The sequence below is a fragment of the Pinus tabuliformis genome, chromosome 6, assembly GCF_031772625.1.
Source record: "Pinus tabuliformis cultivar Carrire ecotype Pingquan chromosome 6, CPIR1, whole genome shotgun sequence".
NCBI lineage: Eukaryota > Viridiplantae > Streptophyta > Pinopsida > Pinales > Pinaceae > Pinus > Pinus tabuliformis.
In genome coordinates this window covers 790,072,966-790,082,993 of record NC_142292.1, presented here as the reverse complement: position 1 = coordinate 790,082,993, position 10,028 = coordinate 790,072,966, and the positions used below count along the sequence as shown (strand labels likewise).

General features: G+C 41.5%; 2 protein-coding genes and 1 pseudogene across 2 annotated transcripts; all 3 read right to left on the bottom strand.

The window, feature by feature from the left end:
• Nucleotides 1-229: 229 nt before the first annotated feature.
• LOC149261132 (uncharacterized) lies at nucleotides 230-2,490 on the bottom strand. Its single transcript, XM_089367855.1, has 2 exons — nucleotides 1,470-2,490; nucleotides 230-969 (listed from the first exon to the last, which is right to left on the bottom strand). The coding sequence occupies exons 1-2, from the start codon at nucleotides 2,488-2,490 to the stop codon at nucleotides 230-232; spliced, it is 1,761 nt and encodes a 586-aa protein (XP_089223981.1).
• A 144-nt stretch (nucleotides 2,491-2,634) lies between these two features.
• Nucleotides 2,635-4,206, bottom strand: LOC149261131 (uncharacterized). The gene is made up of 2 exons (XM_089367845.1): nucleotides 3,654-4,206; nucleotides 2,635-3,155 (listed from the first exon to the last, which is right to left on the bottom strand). Exons 1-2 carry the CDS (start codon nucleotides 4,204-4,206, stop codon nucleotides 2,635-2,637), a joined length of 1,074 nt encoding a protein of 357 aa, XP_089223971.1.
• Nucleotides 4,207-7,960: 3,754 nt separating this feature from the next.
• LOC149261130 (UNC93-like protein 1 pseudogene) lies at nucleotides 7,961-9,331 on the bottom strand (annotated as a pseudogene).
• Nucleotides 9,332-10,028: the final 697 nt, after the last annotated feature.

Genomic DNA, 10,028 nt, shown 5'->3' with positions numbered 1-10,028 from the left:
CTTTTAGAATATACCAAAAAAAGAGTTTTGTCCATGGAGGCGCAGTGAGTTTCCATATTGCCTTCCACCAGAATGAGATCTGATCCGGTACCTTATGAGAGATCAATGCTAAATAGCCCGTCTTTGGTGTATATATTCCATTCTCAGATTGATGCCAAATAAGTTCATCTGGTCCCTGTTTGATCCTGATGTGAGATTCTGACAAAGCATTTATATAATCAGTCCATTCCTAATGCCAGTGGGGTGGAAGATTGATCTGAAGTGCTGATTTCCAGCGTTGTTCAAAAATGGATGTATTGAGTGGATCCGCGATGTCAGCTATAACTTTGATCTTGAGGGAAGTTAGGTGCTGTATGAGAGCCTCAGATAATAGATGTCTGCCACCACACCCATTCCATGGGTCTGTGCCGATACGAGCCAAAGATCCATTGTTAATTTTCCAAACTAGGTTTTCCCTGATGAGTGGCATGGATTTTAGAAGTGCTTTCCATACAGATGAGATGCCAGAATTGGTCCAATTTGGAAGCCAGATCCAATCCATTATGTGCAAAGGCCAAATATATTTGTGATATGTGATGCTAGTCCAGAGATTATGACCTGTGAGTAATGTCCACCCCATTTTTGCTGCAAGAGCCTGTGCAAATGTGGGTAGGTCTTTTAATCCCCAGCCTCCCCATTTTTTGGGCAGCGCTATCTTCTTCCATCCCACCCATGCAAATATCCGTTTGTCCTGGTTCCCATTCCAAAGATATCTGTTGCATAATTGGTGTAACCTTGCCAAGATGTTTCTCGGAATCCATGCAAGAGCCATCCAAAAGACCGGTGTTGCCTCCAGAACAGATTTAACCAATACAAGTCTACCAGCTCTGGATAGATATCGGTGACTCCATATGTTAAGCTGCTTTTCCAGTTTTGAGATGAGCCAGATCCAGTCAGCTATCTTTTGGCTGACAGGCTTGATCCAGAAACCTAAATACTTAATACCACGATCTAAGGGACTAATGCAGAATGGAAACAGTTGACGAGCAAATTGAGACTCATGGATAGAAGTTCTGGTAAGAATGATTGATGATTTTGTATGATTGCAAGCATCCCAGTGGCAGATGAAAAAAGGGTGAGGATTTTAGAAAATGTATGAGAGTCCCTGATGCTGCCATCAAGGAAAGTCATGACAGCATCCACAAAAAGAAGATGGGTGAGAAAGCAGTCATCAGATATTTTGAGTCCACAAAGATCCCCATTTCTTTTAGCTGAAGCAATCAATCGACTCAGACCATCCATGACTATCAAGAAAAGTAGGGGAGACAAAGGGAAACCCTGTCTGAGACCTCATTCAGAGTGAAAAAACTGATATGTCGACCCATTGATGAGAACACTTAAGGTGGGGGTGGTGATGCAAGCCATGATCCAGGTGATGAAATTGTTGGGGAAGCCTAGATGTATGAGGAGCATATTGATGTAGAGCCAACTGACACGATCAAAGGCCTTGGCCAAATCAATCTTTAGGATAATGGCCTTATGGTGTCTGGTCCAAATGGTGTGAAAGGCTTCTTGTGCCGAACCGATGGCTTCATGGATCTGACGATGTTCAAGGAAGGAAAATTGTTGAGGGGCAATATGACGGGATGGGATAGGTCGGAGGTGATTTGCAATGATCTTGGAGATGATCTTATAGAGCACGTTGCATAGAGAAATGGGGCGGTAATCATCAAAGGAGGAAGGGGAGTCCGATTTGGGAATAAGGGCTATGAATGTCGAATTGATGGCATTGTAAAGTGACCCAGATACCCTGCATTCCTCCACAACCCTTAGTAAATCATGGCTGAGAAGTTCATAGAAAGCAATGTAGAACTCAATGGTCCAGCCATCCGGCCCCGGGATTTTTTCCTTTTTGAACCATTTTAAAGTGCCCTCAAGTTCCCCAGGTGTCACTGGATCATATAATGCCTCTGCCTCATCCTCATTTACAAACCTGGGGAAGTGTCCAATAATGTTGATGATATCAGCAATAGTCGAGCCAAGAGGTTGTTTGTAGAGGTTCCTGAAGTGAGAAGATCCCAGATGTGAGAGCTTGTTGAAGGAGTCAGCCACTCCCCCCTCTGGCAATGGGATATTCCAGATGGTATTTTTGACCTTTCTGCCTTTTGCATAATTATGGAAGAAACGAGTGTTGTCATCTCCTGCTTTTAACCAAATGGCTCTGCTTCGAAGATGGATGGATTCCTCTCTGTTTTTTAAAATCTTTGAGTTCTGGTTTTCCAGATCCACCAGGTGGGATTTGTCCTCTGCTATGGAAAACCCTAAGCCTCGTTCATCCAATAAAGTGGAGAGTTCTGATTCTATGAGCAGAAGGGCTGAGTTTTCCTTTTGGTATTTTTCTCTGGCCCATTTGATAGAGAGGTGCTTGAGCTGAGATAGGTTAGAGCAGAAACCTTTTGCCAAGGATTCTGACCTATCAATCGGGTTAGAAGTCCAAAATTCCTTGACCATATTGATATATGAAGGATCGTGAAGCCAGCCATGATTGAACTTGAATGGGGCTTTTGGCTTTTTGTGAGGTCCCAAGATCTCCAGGTATATAGGGTAGTGATCCGAAATGCCTCCAGATCCAACCCATTGTTTGTAGAAATGCAGCTATTGAATAAGGGGTCCTTTCATGATAAATCTGTCAAGTCTGTGGGCAAGTGCAGCCTCTCCAATTCTTCTGTTCCTCCAAGTAGGGAGTGGTTTGTGCATTGGGACATCAATCAGGTTATGTCTCTCTAGAAGGTCTGACATATAACCAGTGATCGAGTCTACTTGAGCCATGGATCCCCAAGATTTGCCATATCCCAGGGAGAAATTTAAGTCACCCCCAATAATGATGTTGTCAGCAGAGAATATGGATAGTCCTAGCAAATGATGCCAAAAGTTCTCCCTTTGTTGACAGGGGCCGTATATGTTAATAACCCTAAGGCTGTACCCTAGGTCGGCTGAAAAGAGGTCTATGCCCATAAACCCCTGTCCTCCCCAGGTAGCTTGTGCTTTGATGGTTGATGGATTGTAGCCTATCGCGAGGCCCCCCGATCTACCAGTAGCATCCATAGCCAAAAATGTCCATCCCGGGATAATAGAGGATAAAGCAACAGAGACAGGATCAGCTGGGCCGAGGGTTTCTTGGAGGAGAATGATGTCAACAGGAACAGTCTAAAAAATTCAAAGCTAGTTTCTTGGAGGCACTAGCCAAGCCTCTGGAAATAAAGGAAAGACACTTCATGGAGGGAGACTGCCAGGGGTGTTCGCTGCTCTAAGGACCCCGTCAATAGTGGATTTGCGGCCAGAGGCCACCTACGCTCCAGCACGCCTGATAGCTTTTGATATGAATGATTTTCTCACCCGGACAATCAAGGGAGTCGACCCGGTAGTTACAAGACCCAAACCAACAATTTTTAGATGGGATCCATGGGAATGAATGCGAGGGCGGAGATTATAAGGATGCTTGGTCCCCCGAGATGAGGATGGAGAAGAGGAGTGGGAGGGGAGAGAATGCAAGGAGGGAGCCGATGGAGTATAGACAGGGGAAGTGGGTAATGTGCAATATGCAGCAGACATAGATGGAATATGCAATGAGGAGCAAGGAGAAATACAAGATAAAGGAGGAGAGAGAGATGTACCCGAAGCAATGGCACCTTCAACAGTAGCTCGAGATCTGGTGATCGACGGCGAGAGAGTTTTGCGAGCGACACCTGATACATTTTGAGGGTTGATGATGGGAGGTCCTGGCGCTGAAGTACGCAAGTTGGCTGGCGAGATAGTCCTCGAAGGTACATTGGATGGCGCAGGGATATCTTCCGGTTTCTTATTGAGGGGGAAGTCCTTAAATATATGCCCTACCTTCTGGCAGCGGCAGCATCTAAATGGAACCCCTTCGTAGTCCAATATCTGTACCCTTGTAAATTCCCCCCAGTGCAGGGTAATCTTCTCCTCCAATCCTTCGCGGGTATCCAAGTATACCAAGATGTGCGCGAGGGTTCTGTTTCTTGACTCTACGAAGGTTCGATCATGGTCAAGATATGACCCCAGAGCATTCCCAATGTGCATGAAAACCTCCTCACTCCAGTACTGTAGAGGGAGCCTCGACAGACGAACCCACAGCGGACCAGCCCCAATTTGTTCTCTCTCCGGATCAAAGAGAGGGCTCCATCTCTTTAACAGAACCGACGCCATCTCAATGCGCCAATATCTAGCCAGCACCAAGTCTGTATAGTTCTCCTTTGCAAAGTGTAGGGCAAACCAGCCTCTAGGTAAAACTTGTACCTCAGGTAATTCCTTGAGGATCCCTCCCCAGATTTCCTTTACCCATTGGATGAGCCAAGTCACCGAATACGCCCTCCCTCGACATGTCCAATAAGTATGGTGCTCACCATGATAGCTGCTTCCCCTATAGCAAAGGTATCTTCAAAATGGATCGAGATATCCTTTGAAGTCGCTTTAACACACTTAGTTATTTTATTTCCAGTACGTGAAGAAGATGGGTGGTCCACTAATGGATCCGGGGAGCCTTCCAAATGGATTGGTTTTGCAGGTCTAACCCTAACAGCTGGAGTCTCAAAACAGCCCGAGGGTGAGTGAAGGGAAGCAGAAGGGGTTGTGGCTGCTGAAAGAGGAGGTCTCGAAGATGTCGCGGCAAAGAAGGTAGTATTGTGTGGATGCAGATCAAAAGAGGGCGACGGAGGGATAATGGTCGACAGAAAGCGAAGGGTCCCAGGGGACAGAGGGGGAAGATCCAAAGCAGGGGAGCCCCGGGGAGAATTTCCGGCAGAGTGATGAGTAGAGCGATGATCCGGCAGGGTTACCACCGGAGAGGGAATAGGCGGCGATGGGTTCGATGGACGGCTAGGGCCTACTTCTGCAGATGAAAAATTAGGGCACCCAAATATAACCTGTTCAGGATGCGGATCTTCTGAATAATCAACCTCCTCCTCTGTTTCCATTGATTCACCCATTATAGCTGTCGACATCCTGAAAGCGATAGATGGACCTGAAAAATCGGGCCGGGTAACAGCGACAGGCAGCAACAGGTTCACGGGCAGAGTGGTAACAGGTAACAGTAAGGGGTTAACCAAAACCCTTATGGTCTATCGTAGAGCGCTCCATCCTCCTGATCGTTCCTTATCCTATTCTTAGTTACCTATTTATATGACTACATTAGTTAAATAATTAAACATAATTAATAAAAAACAATTAGATTATTTTTTTAACAATTTACTATTAATTTATATAATTTGATTAATTTATATAAACTTTGCTTTCTTTATTATACTTAAGCATTTTCTTAAAATATGATTTCACACTAATATGATTAAGAATTCAAACTACTCCAAACATTTTAGAATTAATATGAATCATCCCTAATATCTCTGTAACATAAATGAGTTATATCACTTTTGAATTGATTCCAATATCTAACACTAAACAAGTGTTTCAAGGAAACTTAGTCCCTACTATTAGGAAATATAATTTGCATTGGTCAATGCTAAATTATTAGTGGTCAATATACAAATTGAGTTCTATAGTTTTTCTTCGGCAAGAACTAATAAATTGGGATGTGAAGTGCATCAATTAGTTGCTTTCCTAACCCCAAGGACTTGCATAATAGTAAACACCAGCAAGTCTACACATTTACAATTTTACACTTACATAAGGGTTGAGGAAAACATAAATAATGGTGGGAAGTAACTTCCGGTAAGTATATTTACTTACATCTTATTCATATCCATTTTTTACACAAAGACATGCTTGAATTATGGTGGGAAGTAACTAATGGTAAATATGTTATTTACCTAAGGGTGGATAAATTAATTACTTTCTCAGGATCAAAAGCTATTTTGGTGGGTAGTAACCACAATAAGTCTACACATTTATAGTTTTACTCTACATAAGTGCCAATGAAAGCAGAAATAATGGTGGGAACTAACTAAGTGTATGTATTTACATCTTATTAGTATTCATGTTTTATGAAGTTACTTATGATGGGAGGTAACTAATGTTAAAGATGTTATTTACCATAGTATGAACTATTTTCAAAGATTATATTTTTGGATAGTTTTCTTGGAATGGTTAAAAGCCAAATATCACTACACTCAATACTAAAATAATGCATGAATATTGCAGCCATATACATAAATTATAGAATAAAATAAATACGTGAGACAGTTGTATTGTGCAAAAGTTGCAATAAGACATTCGAGTTATGGTCACATCAAATATTTAAAAATTAGTTTTTTAACAATCTTGAAAAATAAATATTTATCTCTCAAAGTTAAGAATTATAAACTGAGTTGGTAAATTCTTAACTAATAGTGGTCACAGGGCAATCTAGTGTGAGATCCTTTCCTTGGCATAGACTAATAATGGTCAATTGAATCCTATAGTAGGAACTAGTAAATTGAGATGTGAAGTGGAGAAATTAATCACTTTAATAAAGGTGGGAAGGAACTCCATATTTATTTGCATCTTATTCCTATCCATTTTTATGAAAAGAATTGCCCAAATTATGGTAGGAAGTAACTAATGGCAAATATATTACTTTTAAGGATTTTTATTTTTGGATGGTTTCCTTAAAAACTAAAAGAAAAAAACTACAAAAATATCTCAAAATCATGCTTGAAGATGGCAACCATATACATAAATTATGGCATAAAATATGTGAGGTGTTATTCGCATGGCATTCTATGGCATTGTACGTAGCAGTCATATTCCTAACAATATAGCATGTAATAGTCATCACAATTAATTAGCAATGACTTATTATAACTAATATACAAACTGACTTTTTGTGGTAATTTGGTAATACAAATTTTAGTAAGTTTGTGGATTCTTATTATTTAGAATGCACTTTTGAATACATAAATAGACTCTACACCCTAGAAATACCTTGAGGGTCATTAGAAATTAAACAACTAATTTTATGATTTTTAAAAATATCTATCAAATTTTGAACATTGACTATAAAAAATGTTCAAAAAAAATATGATTTCCTCTATAATTAAACTATGACCTAATCTAATTTTTAGAGGAAATGATCTTTTTAAACTATAACCTAATCTAATTTTTAGAGGAAATGATCTTTTTAATAAACTATTTTTCGCATAAACATATAAATTTATTCATAAATAAAATGTTTATATAATCTTTCTGTACATAGTTTTACATCTATTCATAAATAAAATAAAACTGTCATAAATAAAATAAAACTATGTGCAAGTTAGTTAGAACCCAAGCGTTATAAAATCTATGGTCTACCAGAGTTATTTAAGACTCTTAAAATCAAAGGTTATGCAGTTTTATATTTGAACTTTCGTGAAGATCTCAAATATCCATAATTATATACCTAATATGTAATTACGCATGCATGGCTATTGATCCTATTTCCTCTCTTATTACTGTCTCTCGTCATCTGTTTGAAATGCCAAACAAGTTACCCAAATGACCATTTTTCCACCATGTGTGACAAATCTGTGCCAGCACATCCGAACAGCCGAGTAAAGAAAAGTGGTTCACTTGCTACCAGAGCAGAAGGTAAAAGAAAAGGCAGAACACTCGGAAAACCATAGACTCAAAATCTAGATTTCATCCCCTTGCTTCAAGCAAATAGAAGAAAGTCTATTTTGAGATCATACAATGATAGCTTTGTATCCTAACAACGTGAGTACGATACTTCTGGAGAATAAATCCAACAGAATATATACGACATAGGACAGATCTAAATGTGTAGAATAAATACGACAAATCAAACTTGTTTTCAGGAAGAAACGAACGCAAAAAAACCAAAAATCCCAACAAACCGTACCGTACATCATAACAAGGCTTCGCCTAAGGAAACGCTCGTTTCTGAGAAATTGATTAACGCATAGCTTGATCAATTTCCCTTCAGCTTGACACAAAACTATTTCCTTTCGGCTTTGACCACTGCTTCTCTTCAGCCTGCTTCGGGTTCTGTGGCGGTAGCCGTAGCAGTCTCACCATCATGTACAGCCAAGGCAATGAGGATAATCAAGAAGGGGAAGCTGATTGTAAGAAGACTCCAGTTGATTATGAGCTCCTCCAGCAGAGAAACACTCTGCCTGTCCGTAGCCCAACCCACCGCTTGTCCTGCACTCTGCACGGCTTTGAAGAGTCCACTGTACCTGCTCAGAATATAGGAGTCATCTGCCAAAGCTCCGATCGTCCAAAAGCACAGAGTCTGGAACATGGAATCCAGTAATCCATAGCTGAAATATAAAACGAATGGCCCTGCAAAAGCAGACCCAGAGTCTCTTAAATCGAGCGGCTGCAAGGGCTTATCTCTGCTATATCTCAGCTGATTGGCGAGACCACCTCCCAAGATTGCAGTCCCCAGTACTGCAATGATGGCCACGCCAAGAAGCCCTCTTTTCTTCCTGCTCAGGAAACTAAAATCGAGAACGTAACCAATTATCACAGACCCTAACATCTGAGAACCCCAGAATGAAACATTGTTGAACCCTCTGGTCCTCACCGTAAAGATCCTGCCATTAACGTTATTGAATTCGTAAGTGTAAAAGAACTTGCTGGCCCATGCAGCAGGGAAGAGCAGCATCATCTTCCAGTTGGCGAATAGCTTGAGAACTTCCATGACCTCTGTGCTAACGTTGGAGTATTTACGCAGAGTCGGCTTGCTGCCATCGCTCCTGACCACTTTGTTGGGTGGAAGCAAGGCCAATCTCACAACAGCCCCGGAGGCCATGAAACACATGTAGGCTATATAGGTCCCGTCGTTAACAGAAGCGGCTTTGCTGTGATAGTTCAATATAAAGGGAATGAAGCCGCCTACTACTCCTTCCAGATTGTATATAACCCAGAACAGAGAAATGTATCTGCCTCTCGTGCCCTCGGTGGGATACGAGGTTATGATCGAACCCTGTCCGACCCAGAGCAGTCCACCTCCGACGCCCGCAAACAAACCTGCAATAATAGGAAAAGTCTCTTTATGGTGATGACTGTAGTAGAGAAAAGAACCGGCGTAGGGAGAACAAGCGCAGCAGCCTGCGAACATGGTCGTGCGAGGGCCGAGGATGTTGTATATTTCGCCCGCGAAAATGCCGAAGACTGCAAAGGTCGCGTAAAGGGCAGTGTTGGCATCGTTGGAGGCCTGGTCATTCTCCTGGCCGCTTCCGCCCAATCCAGCGAGGGCGTTGATCATGCCCGAGAGGCAGAAGCAGACCACAGATATCAGAAGCATCTGAGTGAGGGGGGAATTGTAGCGGAACCATTTGGAATGAGGAACCTTCTCATCGGCTCCCTCTTCTTCATCACGATTAACATTCCTCATCGGCACGTTTCAATTAACTTCCAGATTTTTGTGTACGCTAATATTTAATGATGGGATTTGAGAGCTAGAATCAGTATTTCTGTGCAGCCCAACTTCGGACTTTTGTGGGAATTCTTGATTTATGATCAGCCCGCCTCTAATAGGAAACGGACAAGTCAGATCTTTGAATTGAGAGATGTAATTCCTATTTCCGCCACAAATAACTCGAGTTGAAAAAACTGGAGGTGAAAAAAAAACAGCTAGCTTTATATTTTCTTAATGCCCCGCATATCAAGGCATTAATTAAAAAATTGTGGCGGAAATAGAAATCGCCAGAGATGTAGGGCCTGACATCGCACAAGTAAAGAAAAGCAACGCCCGGAAGATGCGTATGCAATTTCCAATCTTTGACATTTCATAGGCCAAATAGGCCAAACAGCTATCGTGTATTATGTCAGCTAGCACTTTACTCCTGAATCCAAACATTTACTTGTCGGTTTTCCCTGTTTTGTTTCAGTTTCACATCCTTTCATGTTTTTAGGTTTTTTTTTAACATGCATCTAACTCGTACCCATAGAGGTGCTCGTTGCCTCTGCTGCTTTTCTATTTGGTATGATCTACTTAAATATTTTTGGAAACGTCAACTTGCCCAAAAAACGTCAACTTGCCTTAAACGGTGGAAAATGCAATGGTGGTTAGTTTGTTTCGTTTTTCTGTT